We start from the raw sequence: 21,360 nt of genomic DNA on the forward strand, positions 1-21,360 counted from the left end.
TTAAGTTTTAACGAGCTGGTATTAAGCCACCACTAATTATCTCTCTAACTCTTATAGGAATGCTTCAGAGATCTGATATGCAGTAATTTACCTGAAGGCAGAGGAATAAAAGTACCCTTTGCTCTGTCCTTATCTTGAAGGAAATTTTGGAGAACTATGCAACATTCAATGACATTTAGTGTTTTCTAAGTACTTCAGCAAGTGCAAATACTGTTTGATTGGATTTGACATGTTTGGAATTGAGAGTTAATTGAATTGTCAACTGTAAACCCTCCCAACAACAGCACAAGAGCTGTAACCCTGGGGCAGTCTTTTGTTGTGCAGAAGCTTTTGTTGTCATAGGTGTTCCACCTTTCTACAGGGAAAGGAGTGTCAAAATATAGGAGTAGTTTTTCAGAATGGCATCATAACTTCTGCACTTAAAAATAATCAACTCTTATTTTCATCCTTTGTTTTCCTTTTTAGGAAAAGGCACTCCTAGAGGACATAAAATTAGCGATTATTTTGAGGTAAGCATCTTTACATTATTTGAGAAATCTGCTTGAATTCACATTATGCAAAATCTGTAGATGGAAGTCTGTAATATGACTTCTGTTACTTGATCCATCATGTTAAATAATAGCTTGGAGTCATTAATTGACAATGTTAACATGATATGCTCAAATCTGATTAGGTAGAGGATATGAGATTTTTGGAAGTTGTTTCTTAAATTAACATTTCTTTGAACAGTTCATAAAGCAATTTTTTGCTGCTCTTTTTAAAAGAGCAACCACGTAAGTGTATGTTGGAAGTTGACTTCTGTTGGAACCTGGATCTCATATGAAGGTATCTCCTAGTGTGCAAACCTATTCTGATACTGGTGCAGTGCTGCAAAAGAACCTACCTGCAAAGTCCCGTTGATTTGAGTAGGAAGTTGTTTACAGGGTTCCCTCTTTAGAAAAGCTTGCCATGGGAGGCTGGCACCACACAAGAGATGGAGGCCCCTCCCCAAAACAGCGATGGACATTCTAATAATCAATATTCTTTTTATTGTATAGTCCCTGAAGTTCTTCTAGGTCTGTGCAATCCAGAGCTCTAGCTTTTCTCTTAAGTTTGCTCTTTATTTACTGAGTAACTTAGAGTCAGAAATTAAGTGGTTATTAGTGCTTACTTTTTTCCTGGCTCAAGTTTTTTATAAATGTGGTACACTGTGTGGCGCAGGAACATAAGAATTTGTGTACCAACTAGACCAGTTGCCCAGCTGTTTATCCATCCTGTCTTTAACAGTGACTGGCACAGATGCTTCAGTGGAGGTGTACAGTTCTTACCACTTCTGTGGTGCACAGTTAGACACATCTCCTCATAGGGAATAGTATTCCTAATTCTTTCCAGTAAATAGTTGATCTGTATCCAAGTGTGCAGGTTTATATTTGTGTTAAAATGAAAGATGTACTCGGTGCCTATGTGAATGTTTGTCTAAAGTACTTACTTTTGCTGTTGTTTTTGAAAACAGTGCATGAAATTTTAAGGTTTTCCTCTTAGCTCAACTTCAGTTTGTTTAAATGAGTCCCTGGAGCCTGTAAGGCTTCATTTTAAGATTAATGTGTTTCTTCTGTCTGTTAAATTTGCTTAAATATAATATCTCTGTGGAATTACTGATGATCAAATCTGTTCCTTTGGCCAGTTTGCTGGGGGAAGTGGCCCAGGAACCAGTCCCGGTAGAAGCGTGCCGCCTGTCGCCAGGTCATCACCGCAGCATTCCTTATCCAACCCCTTGCCGGTAAGTGTTCTCCCTGGGGACAGAGCTGGTGGCATGGCATTGATTAGGTTGGTGGCCGTGCTTCAGACAGGTAATAAAAGGTTCTGAAGAGAAAAGAAGTGTCTCTTGGTGAGTGATTTGGCTTACTCTCTATTCAGTTCTTTTTTTTTTTTTTTTTTTTTTTTTTTTTTTTTTTTTTTTTTTTTTTTTTAAGTCTGAAACTGGGTTCAGGCAGCAAAGCCAGATGTCTAGGATGCTGTAACAGTGGCTAGTCCAGTTGTAACTGATATGAATATCTGAGCTTAAAGCATGCAAGATGGATGTTTTTAGCATGCTGTGTGGTTACAGATAGATCACTGTCCTTAATAAAAGGACATACTGGTTATCTTGTATTCCATTGTAGCTCATGAACTTCTCCATTGAGTTGGGAGTGTTGTATGTTTTTATAGCACAAGTACTATGATACTCTGATCTTGATTGGACTCTTTGGGTATACTGAAAAACATGCATACCATAATTATATTGGGAAGGTCTTTTACTTCTGTTTACATGCATGTGACTTGTAAGGAGCATTCACAAAGGCTTGCAAAGAAATGTGTATAAATGCACATCTGTTGCTTTTTTGTTGTTGTTACGTAATTCCATTTTGCTGTCGCAGCATTTCTGCAAGATACGAATGTGAAGAAATAGCCAGTATTTTAAGCCATTTTAGCACAGAGGAGCTAAAGAAATTTCTTTCAACTAGCAAAGCAATATTCAGAGGCGCTGGTGTCTGATCTCTAGTTTTGACCAATGCCTGGGCCCCTCTTTAAAAATTTTCAGCATTTGTTGAGTGTCACAAAAGTATGGAGCATTGTGGGAAAGGTTAGTATTCTGAAAACCAAATGCAAAGTCTTTACAGATTGCATTATTCTGCAGAGACCTTTGCACAGTTCGTGAATGTGTACTGAACTAAATCCCAACACTGCATGCTCTACTCGGAATTCAATATGCGTTGCTAGATTTTGGAAGCTATGTAATGCTGCTTTAAGAGAGAGCTTCACATATGCTTCTTGATATTTTTTATGTTTATAAAAATTAAAATATATCTTGTTAATTGAATGGCCCTTCCTTCTATCTTATATTAATTCACTAGTACATCTCTTTAAAGAGAAGTTAATGAAAGAAATACCATCTCTGAATGTTGCAGACACATGAGGTATTAGGGACAGTTCTTTATTCCAGCAGATGAGATATACCCTACAGGTGTTTATTGTGGGACAAGTGGATTCTTCCTTTGGTTTTCTTCTTCTGCACTTGTATGTATTAAGTAGGTAAAAGTTTGAACAGAGTATTTCTCATGTGATGAATACTGATATTAGTTTCAGCTAGGTCAGTTTGTCTCCTTACGCAGGTGCTCTTTGTGTTTCTTATCTTCTGTTCTTTACTCTTGCAGCTAAACCTGTAATGTTTGCTTATTCACAACAAACTATTATGTGCATTTGCAAGATCTGTCCTCTTCTTACAAACTGAGTATCAATGGTTTGAGCTAAGCCCCCAAAAATGGGGGAATGGGTGAAAATTGGAGAAGATTGAGTATCTTGCCCATTACAGATGTCAGTATGGTCCAGGAAGAGAGCAGAGTGTTAAAAGGTCTTTCACAGTGAGACAAACCTCCTCCAAACCTGTGAGTTAATCTATACTGTACTGGAAATTTTCTGCAATCAGAACTTGCGGAGGAATTGTAATGGCTTCAGAATGTTACTTCTTGTCTTCAAATCTCTTGACTGCTTTGAATTGCCTTGCTTCTCCTTTGATCAGAATGATCTGCAGGTCTTCAGACTCTTGCAAGGTCGCTGTCATATACAAGCATTCTTTTGGGGAAGAAAGCACACTCTTGACATTTGTAATGTTAGCCAGAAAATATGCTTCAGGTTGCAATTTAGGTTTTTAAGAAAAACTGAAGCCTGACCTGACTGTTTACTTTCTATGTGGCATATGCCTGGCCCGGAGTTACGGCTTGGAAGGGCTTAGATGATTATTACCCAGACTGCCAAGTTTTAGCAGTGATGGGCTGGCTTTTAAAGCGAGGGCAATGGGATTCTGAGTGCTGTAATCAATGTAGCTCAGATGATTCTTGTTCTTATTGAACCCAGTTCCTGTATCACAGTTGGAAAATGAGTATACTGCAGGAGAAAAGAGCTGGCCTTTAAGAGATGTAATGCATCTTTAAAAGATTTTGGAAATGCATTAGTACTTTGCTTATCTTGCGGGAGATTGGTCCCAGCTATAATGACAGAAGTGAGCTTACTGTGACGTCTGGCTCCTAGACGTGGTTAGGCTGCTGACATTTAGCAGTTCTGACTCAGTTTATTTCACCAGAATAATGAATGTATCGAGTGGCTGTTCTAAAATGAGTCCTTAAAGAATATCAAGTAGTGTAATTTTGGATGCATTGACCAAAATCACAATGCACTAGAGGTTTTGGATCTACAACCTATTTTGTCCCATTGGCTCTGAAACACATGTGTTTGCAAAGGAAGGGTGTGTGTTAACTGACAAGGAATGCTGTCCTGTGTGTTCATTTGTTACTTTAATTGTTAACTTCATCTACTTTTTGATATCTGCCATTGGAACAATCACTCCAGGAGTCCTGTTTGAGTTATCAGATCCTCACCATGCCTCCTGCCCATTCCTGAGCTGCTGCTTCACTGACAACAGTTTTGGCAGAGTCAGAGAATCACTTAAAAAAAAAAAGTTCATTGTATTTTTTTTGACTGTGTTACAGCGGCGAGTGGAGCAGCCGCTGTATGGGGTAGACGGCAGCACAGCAAAGGAACCGCAGGAGGAACACTCTGCTCTGCCAACGCTGATGTCGGTGATGCTGGCGAAACAGCGGCTAGAGAATGAGCAGCTGGCACAGAGGGGAGGTGGCCTCTGTTTTACTTTTGTCTCGGTGAGCAGCTCTGAAAAGACTTGAATCCTAAGGGATGTTTCTAGTTAAGGGATGGGGAATTTGAAGCTTTTCTGCTCAAAGACAGTGGTTCAAGTGCAGCCTGGTTTATTGATGACCAAGTCTACCATTTTCTGGTAAGTTCCTCTTCCTTGTGAAGAGTTCTAGGTCCCAGGCTTTGCTTGTTTAATGAAATGATGTGACTTTTAATGACTCAAAATCTTATGTAGATCAAAATAATAGGCTACAAGAGGCTAATCTGATAGATGCAAAAAAGCAAAAGAACAAAGTAGAGTCTTGCTGTGAGAAGTGTTTGTTTTGGCCTTGCTTAATCTCAGCTGACATGAATTATATCGGGCTTTTAAAAGCTTTGTCTTTTAGCAGGTTGGGCCAGGCTTCTTGAAAGAAACTGACTCTCTTGTTTTACTGAACTAAATCTCTAGAGCATTCTTAAACCTTAACATGAAAGTATGGTACCCAGGCTAGGCTGCACCTCCCATGTGAATAAAGATAAGTGTATCTGCATGGGCACTAGTGATCATGCTGAGGAGCATATAACAATACCCTAACTTTCTTTTACAGGCCCAGCAAGGCAGCCCATCTTCTACCGGATCAGGGAACACTGAGCATTCCTGCACTTCCCAAAAACAGATTTCCATCCAGCACAAACAGTCACAGGTATAGCTCACTAGACAATACATCTCTTGGATATGAGGTTGAAGCTTGATGCAGATTGTCTTCCATGCCAGAGGGTGCCACTTGTAGTAGACAATAATGTTTCTAGTGAAAAGAGCCACTAGTCCCAACTCAGTCTGTAACTACTGATTGAAGTGAATCACTCTGAACTTTGTTCCTTATCCTGTAAAGGATGCTTTCAGTTGCTGCTACTGGAGTTTGTCCAGTCTGTTACCGAGGCTTTTCTGTGTCAATACTGTGGACAGTTCTTCAGCTGTGTGCGAATGTGCTGAGGAGAGGAGCACCTTAGCTCTGTCTGCTTCAGTTCTGTTGTATCCTGAATGTTCTTCCTCTCTCTGTAAGTGAAGACGTGAAGGAAACCTGAGTGATAGTTGTGAATGCCTTTATTCAAGCACTGGGTCATGGGTGCGTCAACACTGCTTACAGTACAAATATCCACAGTCTATCTGGAAGTCCTTTGACCTCTGCAGAGTACACCCATGGAATAGTTTGTCCTGTCAAGGAGGAACGTGATGTATTCCTGACAGTGCTTCTCAGCAGCTTCACTGACCTGGACTCAAGAAGAGGAGTAGCTCTTTTGACCGTATTGCTGTCTTTTTGGTGCCTTTTCAATTGTTAAGATTCTTCTTGTGGCTTTATGGCAAGATTTACTTTTAGCTGTGTCATCTTCTTCTGTTGCTTGTAAGGATGTTCAGCTTTATTTGCAATGCACCTTGCTTATTTCTTCTCCAAGTCTGCTTTTAATCTTCTTTTTATTTTCATCTCTGATGTCCCTGTGACTGACCCTTTCCTTGAGTGATTTTTAAACAATCAGTTTTGTGTCAATCATTTTCTCACATCGGTGTGTGTCAGAGATGATTTTACTGCTGGGGGAAGTTCATTCTCCATTTCCCCAGCAGGTGGTACAAGTTCTTTGTGCATGAAGAAGAGCAGTTCTACCTCTGGGAATACTTACTAGCCTAAGTCTCTGAGCTGTTGTTACTAGGGTCACATTTGTTGTCTGTATTGTTAAAATGTTGGTCTGTGAAGATCCCTGTTTCTTGCTACTGCATGGAGAATTCTTGTGTGAGAATGATGCTATAACTCAAGAACCTGCCAGAGAGATCTTTCAATCTTTGCTGTCCCAATACCCATGCTTAAAATAGTGGTCCCACCTGCAATGAGCAAGATGTTTTTATTCTTTTCTGTGCTTAACATGGTCCATCTCCTTTGAAAAGGGCAAGACATTATCCGAGTGTGCTTTCTGCGAATGCTTAGTTTCATGATATTCTCCAGAGGTCTAGATGTAGCATACACTTCAGGCAAAGAATCCAGGAAGATGCTTGGCTGCGTGATGAGAATATGTATACATTCTTGTTTTTCCCTTCCAAACATGTTTGGAGTTGATAGGTTAAAAAAAAAAATAATCTTCAGTGATTTCCAGTTTGAATCAATTCTGGCAATGACAAAAGCAAGTCAGCATGAGCATGATTTTCTTAGCATTTTCAGTCAGTGCTAGAGCCCTCCAAGTGCTCTGAGGCAAGGTGAGTTGTGATGAAGTCTCATGTAAGAGCATGCATCCTGAAACATGACTTCATCTGACACAGTGCAAGCATGTCTGTGCATTTGGTGAAATGACATAAGGCACTTAAGAAACTTTCTGCTGCTTAGGCGAGTGGATGCAGCATAGGTTTTCAAGAGACAGCCTTCTTGTTGCCTTCAGTGACAAAAGCTTTTGTCACACATGCTTCCTGCAGGCTGTCAGGAAGCGTAAACTAAGTTAAGGCAGAAGTGAGGTGACCTGCCCAGGCCTCCTCTTTGTCTTTTGGGATTTAGGCTCATCTTGCTTGATGTGCAATGCTGGCTGGTGTTCTTTTTGATCTTTCCCATATCGGGCATATGTAGAGAAGCAACAGTCAGCCAAGTTTGTCTCTTACTTCATGGTGTTGGCTTCCAGGCAAGCCTGAAATTTGGAGAACAGTTATATAACAACTCCACAGGTAAGTGTCTGCTAACTCTTCTCAAAACCAGGATAGTTCTTGCTAGCCATAAATGTGAAATCTGTGTATGCAGTCATGGGGAGAGATTCCTTTGTGTTGACTTGGGTATTTTAGGTGCTGTGTTCATGTACATACTGACTTCTTCCCCTTTTCTTCTTTCTTCCCCACTCATTAATGAGAGTGCTGAGTTTGAAATATTCCCACTGCTAGAGAATGTAGTATATGTCTTTTGTCTTTTGTTCCTGGGTATGACTCTCACTTCATTGGTGAAGGTATTTGAGATGTGCTGCACCCCATAAAACTTTCCAAACAGGTTTCGCTCAAAAACTATAAAGCTTCTGTCCCTAGTGAGCACTAATACATCAGTTTGTTAGAAACAAAGGCTTGCACCTAATATTCCTGCTGTCGATCTGTTATAATATTTTTAAAATGGAGACCTGTGTTTTCTGTCAAGACAACCTTAGAACCCACAGGTGTTGTCTTTTCTCTAGCAAGTGGTTGTCTGTGCCCATGAAAGATCTCATAAATTTGATATTCCAGCTGAGGGTTGGGATTTGGTGGGGGTTTTTTCCTAAGTGTTTTTCCTGTACAAGCTATGTTGCACTGCAGGAAAGGACAGTGAATATCAGAGACCACCAAGGAGTGGGCAGAACTCAAACTATAAAAACAAAACTTGCAGGACACAGGGATAGATATTGTAGCCCTTTATGTGTTACCAGTTTGTGTTCTCCAGAGCAGCTTTGTGCTAGCTGACTGAATCTCCTATGCTGGAGGAGCCCACCATGCAATGAAGAATGGAGAAAGTTCTTCCCCCGACTGCTAGGATGCAGGGGATCAGTTCCTCCTTCTTAGGCCTAACTGTTCAGAGGGGGTTACGCTGTGATGTTACAAGCTGACTATCTGAAATATCATCTGTTTTTCTTAAATCTGGTTTATGGTGATTTTTCCCTACAGTCTGACCTCACAATGGAAAAAATATCTGCACTAGAAAACAGTAAGAACTCTGACTTGGAGAAGAAGGAGGGGAGAATAGATGACTTGCTAAGAGTAAGTATTTAAACTGGGACAACTCTTCTAAAAGCTGCTATTTAAAGATACCTAGAATGCATGTGCCAGTGAGGCTGCAGAGCAGGATTTTGTATACCATGTGTAGAACCAACACTCGCAGGGTAAAACAAATCTGGTCATCCCTTACTTGCAAGATAATTGTCTGGCTTTTAGATACCCTGTTTGGGCCTGCTTGAATCCACAAGCAGTATAGCAGTGACTGTGGCTATACAGTGCAGAATCATCATAGCTCAGCAGTGTTGTTGGCCTTTCTTTGATCTGTTGCACACTTGTGTATTTTGCTAGCTAACCTAATGTTTCTCTGCAGAATTACTCCCCTCTTCTAAGTACTGAGGAGCTGACTCTGCTTTATGTTTAGCAGTGTGTTCAGTAGCCTCTCAGTAGACTGGGAAGTTGTATTCTGAAATGCTCACTCATGAGAGTCTGTGACATGTACAGAGATGAGGCGAAGGTTTTTGGTCAAACTGAAAGAATAAAGCTTCTCTTAACCCATTAGTATTCTTCAGTAAAAGATAAATACCTTTAAATCAAGGATCTTGTCTTAATGGAGGAGTTCTAATTGATTTAGCTTTCATCAGCTGGAGAGGCATCTCTTGTGAAGTGTTGAAAAGGATTAGAAAACACATTAAAGGCAGAAGAGGGAAGGCTCTCTGTGTGTGTCTGGTCTCAGCACCTAAAAGAGCTATAACAAGCTCATAGAGACATTCACAGGGGCATGTGAGTTTGTGGAAAACAATCCATGAAGCAGGAAATAGATTTTTTTTTTTTTTTTTTTTTTTTTACCATTTGCTGTTTAATCAGAAGCCAGTCTATTGGTTGGAAGGGGGATGGTTAAATTTAACTTTTTATCAATGAAAATGGTTGCACATAAAATCCTGCTGTATGCTGTGGTGGTGGTAAAAACAGCAGCTGTTGCTGGGAGCAGTCTATATAGTGGGGCTCATGGATAGTAACTCAAACCAGAATTTAATTGAGAATGCAAAGGGAGTTACCCCATCCTTTTCCTCTGCCAGTATTGTGGCTAAAGAGGGAGGGTAGTCCAGGGATGACTAAGCTATTTTGAGACTTAGTAGCTGTGGCAAAGTCTTAAATGTTTAAAAAAACAAAAATAAAAAAATCCTTGCGCTTGTGTTTAGTCTCTTTGTACCTTAGTTCCTTATATGTAAACCAGGATGATAGCACTTTCCTGTTCTAGAGGGATAATAAGATTTGAGTGGGTTAAAAATTGAAGAGCTTGGCTTGGATGTTTTGCTAAGAGGAACCTAGTCTTTTTTTCTTATCCTGCTGGTTTGCTTTCTTTAATCTGATGCCTAGAGCTAGCTGGAGAAACTTCTTCCTCAGTGATGCTTAGTTTGGCTCTTTGAGTGGTTTAAAGTCAAAGGCTGTTCTCGTCTGTTCACTTTTAGGCCAACTGCGATTTGAGACGGCAGATAGATGAACAGCAAAAGATGCTGGAGAAGTACAAGGAGCGGTTGAATAGATGTGTAACGATGAGCAAGAAGCTTCTTATAGAAAAGGTGAGCAGGGGACTTACCACATCTCTGCAGTCACAGTTTGTGTCCTTGAAAACGTCTATCTTCTTTTGAGCAGTGAAAAGCTGCTCCTATTGCTTTAGTGATAAAAGACAACTAGAATTCTGTCTTGAATTATTTCTCTGCAAATAGGAATGTAATCCTAAGACTGAAGTGGTTCAGAATATTTTGGTTTGGTTACTTTCCACAGTCTCAAAGAGTGGTCTCCCTTGCTTAAGTGAAATAGTCAGCTCTAAATGCAGTAGGCATTACTTGATTTGGAAACTCATACACCTGAAAAGCAAGCTCTGGCAATACAGGAGCAATATCCCATTGTGCAGTGAAACTGCCAGATACGCTCTGTGACATGGGCAAGTGATTTAGACCTTTCCTTCTTTCAAATGGCAAAGTTGGAGATCGTTGCTTTGTATAACACTGAAAACAACACGTTAAAGACACTGGGGAAAGTGCCAGGCTGCTGTTTACCAGCATCCAGCCTGCTTTGGTGTTGAAAGATTTCCAGATTTCCTGATGGTTAAACAATGTGGGGGTTTGATTGCTCTTTCACCTGTTGGCCAATTACATGTATTGTTTGTGGGCACTGGATGGACAAAACTACCAGGGTGCTGGCCAGTACATGCAGTCTGTTTGAGTTGATTTTGTCACAGAGCTGATTGTTCTTGGCTGAATGGGACTCCTCTTTCTGGGAGGATTTGTAACTCTGGGCTAGGTGCTAGGTAGACCTGGCATTCAGGTTGGTGGTTTGTAGCTCCAGGGAGGAGCTTTGCTGGTTCATCTTTAATCCTAACTGAAACTTTGCTGCTCTCATCTGAGGCCTTGGAAATTTTCTCTCACTTACCAGAAACGCTCTGTGACAGACACCACCACCAGTTTTTATGTATGTTGGTGACCCAACTGAGATTGTGTCACTTCTGGGAGTGGTGCGAGTCTAGGACTGAACTGGCTGATTGCTGTACCTTAGTCTTAACAGTGATTCAAGGTGCACTTTCTTCCTTCATCTCCTATTTGTGTGAATAAGGGCCTGATCAGAGGCACGTCTGGAGTCTAGCTAAGTTACTGATTCAAAGGGGTAGTTTTACTCCTACTGCTAGACTGATTTCAACTGATCGTAGAATGGGTTAGCTGCCCAAGCAGTAATGGGGAAGGAAAGGTGAGGCTGAAAAGTCACAAAGGAGGCAGTCAAACAAATGCCTGTCAGATCAGTGTGAAGCACCAGCAATAATTTGATCAATGATTTTCAGCTGGGTTTCAGATAAGCAGTACTGAAACAATGGAAAGTGGTAAGAATTGGTAGTGATTTAAAACACAGCACAGCTCTTAGCTGCTAATTTATGGCTTCTATTTTTACATGTGTTTTATTTTGTTTTCAGTCAAAACAGGAGAAGATGGCATGCAGAGATAAGAGCATGCAGGATCGATTGAGGCTAGGTCACTTCACTACGGTGCGGCACGGGGCGTCTTTCACCGAGCAGTGGACAGATGGCTATGCCTTCCAGAACCTCATCAAGTGAGGACAGAGTTGTCTTTAACTTCAGAGGCAGAGACGGAAAAACTAAGCAGTTGTGTGTGATGTCTTGCATGTCAAAATGTGAGAATGATGTGACTGATGCATGAAAGGATCAGATAGGAACTCAGCTACTGACAATGGGGAATTTTTTTGCACTGAAGTGAGAAATATGTTTCCACTTAAACCTCCAGAGACTTGAACTGGAATTGAATTCTTTGAGTTGACCTCTGGGTTGGAAGCAGTAGGCTGCCCTGTTGGGTATTCTTAGTGCACCTACCTGGCTGTGCAATGCTTAGGGTGAAGGGGTGGACCAGATTCTCACACATATTGTGAGTCAATCAATTTGATTTTCATACTTGCATGTATTAGTCAAGGAAGGCTAATTAGCTGCCTTTTTTTTTTTTTTTTTTTTTTTAAGTGGAAAGTAGAGAAGCTTAAAAGAAAATCCATACTATTTAACTTTTTTGCCTCCTGGTAACAGTGATCAAAGGGGCTGCAGAAACCTGGAAATGAAGATCAGAGACCCTTTTATGCAGGATGTTAATGGAAATATCCAGTCAATTCCCACCTGGCCTAGACCTTTAAGTAGGAGTTGGCAAATTAATTGCAGTAGAGAACGCTATGTTTGATCCTTTAAAATCATATCACTTCTCTGTAGTCTGATAGGGAGGTGCAGCTCTTGTTAGGCACAGATTAAGGAGTTTATAATTCTTCCTTAGTTCATGCTGTAAGACATGGAAGAAATACTTCTGGAATATTTACCTGCAGTCTCAGTCTCTTTTAAAGAGTGAATTAAGTATGTAAATGCTCAAATCATTTAGTCTTGAAATTTCAAGAGTGCTTTTATCCCTGTAAAATGTTTTAAGCTGGTCTTTTTATCTTGGAGGAGAGACTGTTTTCTTAGTGAAATTGGGAATGGTGTTGGTTATGTTTCAGAGAGCTAAGGATAGTTTAACTGTACCCTTGAAGTATAAGGATACTTTCTCAGACAGCGCCAGACTTCAGGAATAGTTTTAACAGGAAAGTCTGAGATTTAGAACAGAGCCTTCTAGGAAAAAGTGTGTGGAAAGTTAGTGACTTACCATGGATCGCTGGGTTTTCCGTGAGGTTAGCAACTCCTTGGTTTTGGATATCCTCTGCATGAATAAAACCTTTCACTTACTGAAAGGTTTCTGTGGGCCAGGAAAAGAATCCCCTTTTATGTAAAAGTACCTTTAAAAATCTGAGTCATAATGTTTGGCACATCCCCCTTTTCTGTACAAAAATATTTTGTTACTAACCTTACAAGTACAACTGATTTGAAATTCATTGCTCCAATCTGTTAAGAACAGATGCTGAAGACAACCAAGTACCTACCATTAGTTATCTGCTTCATGTTTTTTCTACTCTCTGCTTTCCAGGCAACAGGAAAGGATAAATTCCCAGCGGGAAGAAATAGAAAGACAACGAAAAATGTTAGCAAAACGGAAGCCGCCTGCAATGGGACAGACCCCTCCAGCAAGCAATGAGCAGAAGCAGCGCAAGAACAAGACCAATGGAGCAGAAAATGAAACGTAGGTTACGTGGCCTTCTTGGTGCATTGCAAAGCTGCATGCTTTGATTAGAGCACAAAATATCTACTGGGAAATGGAATCTTGCCCTTGCCTCTAGGCTTCACTCCATGCACAAATGAATATTGTGGAATAAGCCTGGCATTCAGCAACATCTGGCTGCAGTTCTAAATAGTTTTCACTGGAGTAAAACAAGGATCATTGACGAGTCCAAACTTCGTATGAGCTTAACTTTTTTTTTTGTGCAGTAACTTTTTCAGTATTCCTGTTGCGTCAAGTTTGAAAAGTGATGTCTGTCTTACTTCAGAACTGATTTAAGTATCACTGTATGATACGTGGTGCTTTTTTTTATGGAAGAAAAAAATTGTACGCATTTAGAAGCCTTTATTTCTGTATACTTTCTGGTGAGGCTTTTCAAACAATTAATTTGGTATACTGAAGAAAAAAATGCTCTCTGTAAAGACAGTGCATTAAGCATTGACCTGTATCTCCAAAGCAGTCCTTCGCAGATACCCAAGTCAGGGAAATTGAAAGGTAGTTGAAGTGCTACTCTTTCTTCTTACAGAAGATTCCCCCCGACCACCTCTTTTGACGTTACTGATACTCTAAGGGTCCCAGTGTTCTTAGAGAGGAAAGCTGTGTCTCACAAATTTAGAACATTATTTTTTTGGAAGTTTCTGTGAGTTGGAAATACGTTAAGTCTTGATTTTATTGCTGTTGGCTAGTATAACTCTCAATGACACTTTTCTTTTTGCACTACTAAATCTCTTGGGCATGACTTGACCTCAAAGTTCCTGGAGCCCTTTGAATTCTTGGTCTTGATCTTTAAAAGTGCATATGAAGCAAAAGCTCCCACTGCCTTTTGCAGTCACAGCAGAGATGGCACATGACTGGGTGAATCGTGATATTCAGGGTACTCTCAGCCACCAGGGTGGTGCCCCCAAATAGGATGCTGGTGCCTGCAGATCAGATGTACTGTATTGGAGGGCACTGTGTGCTTTCTGAAAATAAGTAGCTTGAATTAACCCCACGTTCTGGCCAAATGAGCTTAAAAAAAAAAATAAAAAATTCTAAAGCCATCCTTTTGCACTGCAGCGTTTGATTTGGGAGAAGTAAATTGAATGTCTGTGCATGGATATTTTGAAGCGTTGCTGTTCCTTGTGGTAATCTTTCACTTCTAAGGGACAGGATGACACTTTCCCCACTTCTGTAAGGATGTTTTTCTCAGCAGACTGGTGCAGCTGTAGTGTGGCTTATTCTGCAGACATGGCAGCACAGGTCTTGATGTGCCTGGAAATCATGATAATGTCTGTGATACCTTGTGAGCTTCTCCCTATGTTGTGAGCCTGCCTTGACGTAATCTAGCTTTACCTGGGTTTGCTAGTAAGCCATTTTGTGCTATCAGGTCATTTTCTCTGTGTTTCTTGCTGGTTTATCGTTCTTTGCTGATATATTTCAGGGTTTTATCATTGTGGCATTCTTGATAAAAGCTGCTTGCCAGTGTATGGATGTAGTTCATATGGAGTGTTTTAGCTTATGAAAACATTGTTTTTGCAAGTCAGCTGAAGCAACTGTATGGTCTGGCTACTTGCTTAATCATTAGTTATCCTGTAAATGCATTTGTTGGACCGATGTGTATCAGGTACAAAATTTTCTGATTTTTGGAGGGAGGTTTTTTTCATGTGGAATTCTTACAGAGGTGGTCTTCTAGGCAAGTTGAGTATAAATGTTTCTGAAAGTTGAATAAGAAGTGGACAGCCAAATTCCTTCATTTGGGTTTTGGTTCCTCTTTGGATCATGGTTGTTGCTGTGTATTAAAAAGGAGAGAAAAGTCCCATGATGCAGATTTAAACATGCACTCTACTGAAACTAGTTTCTAGCCTGTGAATGAGAAAAAGATTTTCATTCGGGAAGATTAATCTGCTGGGGCTTTCTGAGGTTTGTTAGGGCAGCTTGGGCAATCTTAGAGTCTTCAGCTGCACTAGAAGTAGTGTATTTTAAGCATGTTTCTGTGAAACAGGGCAGTGTTTGTCTTAGAGCCTCCTTGATTTTTGTAATGCTTGCTGCTAACAGGCAGCTATTTTGGGCAATGTTAGCCTGGTGGTACTCATTACATCTCTTGCTTAATGAGTAGACTGTTGGTGCTTAGCCCTGTATTTCGTTAGTGCACAAGAATATGTGGAAAGCTTGTTGCTGGTTTATTCAGTTGTCTTTCTATTCCTTAACACAGCAACACCAACCAAAGACCTAAACTTTTGGGATGGTCTTTTAGATTAGCTGAATCTGAACAAAATTCAGGCTGTTGGGTGAAGGGTGGGGAAGTGTGTGAATTAGCATGCTTTTATATGAATTGAGACAACATGCAAACATTTGTAGTACCTGCTGTGTTTTGTATGTATCTTTAATTTGTAATAAGCAGTTCCTTACGGTTGAGATTCTTTCAAAGGGAACTTGGCTTGTGAGTTTTGCATTAAATTTATCAGCTAACAACTGCTTTAGCACTTATTTCAACTATGTGGACCCCACTGCATTATCAGCAGTGGAGAGAAGTTGGGGCATTTCAAGATGAGGACTTAATCAGCTGAATACTATCTCCTTTCAATTTACTGTACAGTGAGCCAAGGTCCCATGGTCCTGCACAGATGAAGGATTCAGTACCCTCTTGAAACTAGTTGTAGTACTGATGCTGTGGAGACCTCATACACTAATCTTTGTACTAAGTACTATGCAGAGCATAACTGCTGCAACAGGAATACTCCTGAGATACGCTTTGAACTCAATTTAGGTTCAAAAAAGATATTTCTATGCTGCCACATACATGTCTTGTTTACAAAGTAAACAGATGCAGTTGATACGGGCTTCATAGCTTTATGGTCACATGTGTGATGCTTTTAACAAACTCCTTGTTGGTAGTAGTGAGAAAAGTAATACGGCGATTCATTTTTCTAACCTTATCTCAGCACTTTATTACATTTCACGAGTGATGGGTTCTGTCATTATTTTAGTGTAAGGCTGTGCTTTGCCTCTGTCCTACATGGCACACTTTAGCTATAAAAGACGTGGAAAACATTATGAAACTTTTTTTTGACCAGCCACCTAGGATGGAAACTTTGCATGTCATTTACCATCAATAAAATGGGGATTATTCCCCTTATCCCGTTGCTTCTCATAACTGCGCATGAAGTCAAAGTTACAGTAAGGTGAAGTAAATTTCCCAAGGTTTCCCTGGAAGCCACTCTGCAGAGCCTGAAACAGTTCTGAATCCCAGGTCATTGCTCTGTTTGTAGTAGCTCTGTGGCCAGGTGTACTACTAGTCCCAGAGTGAATAGCTGGGTTGAATTATCCAGCTTTTATTACAAAGAAAAATTTGAAAACAAGTCACTAAAGCAAACTTTAAATGGAAAAATAAGATGTGGAATACTTGTGCTTCAGTGTTCCATATTTAGATTAGGGTTTAGCTTTCTTTGTTAGAAGTCAGTCACTAGCCTAAATAGGTGTTATTAGGGACTTGGATTTAAAATTAATACATGCTTTATCAAGGTTTAAGCTTTTGGTCTCCTTTAGACTGATTATTAAAAAAAAAAAAAAAAAAAAAAAAGATTGCAGAGTTTACCTAAAAAATTTCCTGCCAGCTGTTGACATACTTTGCGTAGTTGTCACTTCCACTGGCGATGTGTATTCTGCAGACTGTTCACTTTATCATGTGTTGAAACCTAATGCATTGGATCTGTCTCTTCTATGCAGGTTAACGTTAGCAGAATACCACGAACAGGAAGAAATCTTCAAACTCCGACTAGGTCATCTTAAAAAGGTAAGAACTAACTGCAAAAAAGGCTTTTAGGTAGGTTTTTGATTCAGTGTTCTATGAACAATAGCATCTCTGTAGAGGTCACTACTGTTTGTTTGAATTGAGAGGGTTTTGTTGCTTAAAGTATGGCCAGATTTTGTAACAATTTTTTTCCAAGGCAGTGGTATTCAGGAAGGATGCTCTTCGCTTCAATAAGTAGATTTCTTTGTCCTTACAGTTATGATTTCATGCAGGGAGTTCCACTGTTTTAATGCATCTTATTCTGTCACTATGACCTGCTTAGTGCTGGGCTCTGTACGTGTCTAATATGGGGGAACATGAAGGAATGGACCAAAGGAAGAAAATGACAAGAACACAACAAAAACTGCAACCATCATTGACTTTCCTATTTCTTTGAAGTATCAAGTAACCAGCATTATCAGTAACAGTCCAATAAAATCTCTTGGGCTTTTAGAAACTAGTACTGTTCAGGTAGTTGTAATGCACATTTGCTTTCAAATACATTGGCTTCAGTAGGAACTGTACCTGCAAGTGAGATTATATTTAGATAAGCTGTTGGTTACCTTTAAAGATAATAGTGTTTGCAATAACCTATAAATAAGTTTTCTGGGACGCTTCAGCAGATGAAGTACTGAAAAAAAATTAGATGTCTTCTGCCATTTCCTGGTTAGCTGTGATCTCTGCTAAGGCCAAAGACTTGTCTTTCCCCAACGAAACAAAGAGGAAGCGTGCAAATGCATTGCGGGAGTCCCCCTTCTTTTCTCAGATGGTGCCTGAACTCTACACTTAGTTTTTCCCTGTAACCTTGACACACAAGTTGAATGCAAGGCCTCATTAATGCTACTGTACTCCTTGTTATTTTCAGTGGGAAGGGAAAGTTAATGCATGCGTGGAATCTGCTGGCACTCTGCCCATTGTGTTTTATTGACCTGTGAGCAAAGATAAGTGATATGGGCATGAGTATGCTAAAGGCATGCTTGCTCTACAGCTTCCGCATTGCTAGAGTGGATTAATTGCAGGCAGGTCCATCTATGCTGGCATGTAGTGTGCCAGCCTGGAACAGAGGAATCCATTTGGAAATGGACCTTAATGGAAAATGAAGTAATGTTCTAGGATCGTGGCATTGTCTGAAGCTGTGCTTATCCTTCTCCACTTTTGGAAACTGGCTCATTCTTTATGCCTAAAAATAGAACAAGTTGAGAAGTGAAGGAACAGAGTCACAAGACAAATGGGTAACTATGTCCCTTGAGTCATATATACCAAATAATACTGCTCAAGGCGCACGTTTTAATTGAGGTTTGCAGCCCTGTCCACAGTGATGTGAATTCTAGTGTCATGTTTGAGGGCACTTAGAACTTCCAACTCTACGAACAGCCTATCAAAACTTCCACATGGCACTAAGTTACACTCTGACCTGTTCTACCACTTACTGCTAATAGGACCCAATGTTGTTCTTTAACATTCTTCATCCTCTCTGGATGCTGCCCCATCACCATGTGGCATCATGACATCCCTGTTCCTTACTTCTGAGGGCTGTCCTCTTTCTCTTGTCCCAGCAGAGGCTGAGTTCCTACAAAAACAGCTGCATAGCACTTAAATCAGGGAAGGAGCAGGACCAGAGGAACAACACTTCTTAATTACAGAAAATGTAAAAACAAGAAGGCATAAAGATATGTCTGCTTCTGTCTGTGTGTAGGTGTAAACAAAACTGCTGAGTCAGTTTTCATGCCTGTCACCTTCCACCTGACTCTTAGTTGACTATGACCGTCTCTTTAATCTCCCAGACAAGTTATTTACCATTAACTTCTTCACAAGTGGAATTACGTTTGTGTTTCTGTAATTCAGGCAGAAATGCTAACTGCATTATCTTACAGAGTGTTGTGTTTTTCTTTTGGTTTTCCCTTGTGCAGGAAGAAGCAGAGATCCAGGCAGAGTTGGAACGGCTAGAGAGAGTTAGAAATCTACATATCAGGGAATTGAAAAGGATACACAATGAAGATAATTCACAGTAAGCACATGGGATTCAGGGACAAGAACGTATAACAATTTTTTTTTGTTTGTCCCCTTCATAATAGAAAACACCTAATCTTTTTTAAATTGGTGTTAAAACTTAATATGTCATCTGATTGGGGGGTAGCACAGCGATATAACTTGAAGTTCATGTAAGACAAAGGCTTCCAAGTGCATCAAGGTACCATTATGTAGTCTTTCATCAGTGCAAAATAATCAAATAGTATCAAATCTGTCAGTCGTTAACATAGTTTTAATATTTTTCTGTCTTAATGTAAAAATGTTGTTTCTAAGCTATGTAGTAGCTGTAATTTATTGTGTGGTAGATTGCAGTATTTCTGCCAGCGTTCTTAAACTGTGTCTTTCTTGCCAGATTTAAAGACCATCCAACGCTAAATGATAGATATTTGTTGCTACATCTTCTGGGTAGAGGCGGCTTCAGTGAAGTATATAAGGTAAATTTGAAGTGGCAGTCTGTGGTGTAATCTGAATCTGCAGTGAAATATTGCAGTAAGCAGAATTTTTACACTTGTTTTCTCAACACTGTGTGTGGTTGTGGAGGGAAGAAGGGAGGACAAAGCATATGTTGCATCTGGCTTGCGTTAGACAGCAGGCTTGAGATTTTTAGGTTCTGCCCTTGTCCTCAGAGGTCAGATTTCCTGCAAATGTATGTTTAAGAAAATATTGCACCAAGTCTGCAAGTTTTGTCAGGACAGAGAAGCAAACCACTTGTTTCTTCAAGTGCTACACACAAATACCTTAAATAGTGAAGTTTTATTGAGTATGGCTTAGCAAGTCTGAACGTCACCATAAATAAGAGAAAATAGCTCCAATAGTAAGAGCAAAGCCTTCATTTCCTGGGGGATAGAAGGCTTTTTTCTTGTGTCTTCATTTTACACTCTGAAGTAGCAGACTTAGTGGTGCATGTGTAGTCTTGGGACTTCCTTGGAACTGAGGATCACTTGTGTGTCAGCAGTCTTGCATGGCCAAGACCTGTGATACTTTGGTGCTTGCTATTTGACTATTATGCTTAAAGCCTTTCCAGTTCTAAGTATTCCCCATATGTACCCAGTAGTTCCTATTTCATGTTGAATTTGGCTAGAATGAAGATAACTATGCCAATGCAAATATTGGAAATTTCATGGTGATTTATTATTTTGATGCAATACAATAATAGGTATCTAAACCGGGGCGGGGGGGGGGCTGGACTGCTCAGGTAGTGAAAAAAAGTGTGATCTGCATGTAAGTACTCTGAATGGCTCTTTGGAGGCTTTGCTGACTAAGTAGAAAGCCTTGGCTCCACAGATGAAAGTAAGAGGGTATGAATGCTTTATACCTGACTGCACTTAAGAGTTGTAACTATGTTATTAAAACAAAGAAATGCTTAGCCCTTCTTCTCCAGGGTCTTGCCCAATCTATTGAGCATTAGGAGTTAAGCATACAACTTTTGAGATGGTCACAGTTTATCCTTGTCTGCTTACAATAAAATTTTGCCCCGTCTTATAAATTATTAGCTATTGCTGCTCTCGGAGAAGGTAAGAAATTTCTGCATTTCTCCAAGAGCACAGTTGCAGTGTCCATTCTTTAAAGACTGCCTAAATAGCAAGAAACGCGAGGGAAAAATGCAGCACAAGATTTACGCAGTTCTGCCACTGAATTCTCCAGCTTCTAAATAAGCTGAAAATTATGCTCCAAGATGGAGAGCTGAGCTACCAATGTGAAACAACGTATTGAAAATCTTCTATATGTTTTGTTTGTGTGTTTTTTGGGTTTAGGGTTGTTTTTTAACTGAGTGTAGAAAATGAGTTAGGTGGCTTGGGGGAATAATGGCAAGGTCTTTCCCAGTGCTATTAACTCTATTTTGCTAATTTGGCTTTTCTGATCCCATTGTAGCTCTGGTGGTAAAATGTCAGAATAAATGCGGCATTAGTTAGAGCCCATGGGGAAGGTCAGATCAAAGCACAGAATATTCAATTGTTTTCAGAGTTGCTTGGTTTCATTAGTGAAACTAATTACATCAAAATGTGGGTTTGCTCTTCACTCAGTATGTCGTAATGCTTATTTCCTGGGTGGGGATACTGGTTTGCTAGAGCTTGTCTGTTTTTGCAGTATTAACTTGAAGTTGTGATTCCTACTGATTTTCAGCTCTTCTCTCTGCAGGCATTTGATTTAACAGAACAGAGATATGTAGCTGTGAAAATACACCAGTTAAATAAAAACTGGAGAGATGAGAAGAAAGAAAACTATCACAAGTAAGTAAGGCTCTAAAGCAGCCAGCCATGTTTCCATACTCCTCCTGTATTTGGTTATCCAGTGCCTGCAAACAGGCTGCCATTTTTTTTCCTGTGTTTTGCCATACTTCAAAAGCCACTCTCTGTCCCAGTAGCTATTTGCAAAAGTTATGGTCAAGTTAGAAATGTTTTAAATGTGTGCACGCACGCACACACACACGGTTTTGTATAAGCACTACAGTACAAAGTTTTAAAGCACCAGTAGTGCTCTATGAAGAAAGTGGCTTCTCTTCTCTGAAATGTCTAAGC

General features: G+C 40.1%; 1 protein-coding gene across 8 annotated transcripts in view; it reads left to right on the plus strand.

Annotated features, from left to right (window-relative positions):
* Nucleotides 1–21,360, plus strand: part of TLK2 (tousled like kinase 2) — a 44,345-nt gene that overhangs the window by 14,481 nt on the left and 8,504 nt on the right. For 6 of the 8 annotated variants that reach the window (XM_075036240.1, XM_075036241.1, XM_075036244.1 and 3 more), the window contains 12 exons: nucleotides 466–509; nucleotides 1,664–1,759; nucleotides 4,506–4,673; nucleotides 5,253–5,348; nucleotides 8,300–8,392; nucleotides 9,820–9,930; nucleotides 11,316–11,452; nucleotides 12,853–13,005; nucleotides 16,747–16,813; nucleotides 18,721–18,818; nucleotides 19,194–19,275; nucleotides 20,981–21,072. In XM_075036240.1, the coding sequence (XP_074892341.1) occupies nucleotides 466–509; nucleotides 1,664–1,759; nucleotides 4,506–4,673; nucleotides 5,253–5,348; nucleotides 8,300–8,392; nucleotides 9,820–9,930; nucleotides 11,316–11,452; nucleotides 12,853–13,005; nucleotides 16,747–16,813; nucleotides 18,721–18,818; nucleotides 19,194–19,275; nucleotides 20,981–21,072 (1,237 nt within the window). The remainder of the gene's footprint in view (nucleotides 1–465; nucleotides 510–1,663; nucleotides 1,760–4,505; nucleotides 4,674–5,252; nucleotides 5,349–8,299; nucleotides 8,393–9,819; nucleotides 9,931–11,315; nucleotides 11,453–12,852; nucleotides 13,006–16,746; nucleotides 16,814–18,720; nucleotides 18,819–19,193; nucleotides 19,276–20,980; nucleotides 21,073–21,360) is intronic. The other 2 variants (XM_075036246.1, XM_075036247.1) reach the window with 2 other exon arrangements.

The sequence above is a fragment of the Buteo buteo genome, chromosome 9 (genome assembly GCF_964188355.1).
Source record: "Buteo buteo chromosome 9, bButBut1.hap1.1, whole genome shotgun sequence".
Lineage (NCBI taxonomy): Eukaryota > Metazoa > Chordata > Aves > Accipitriformes > Accipitridae > Buteo > Buteo buteo.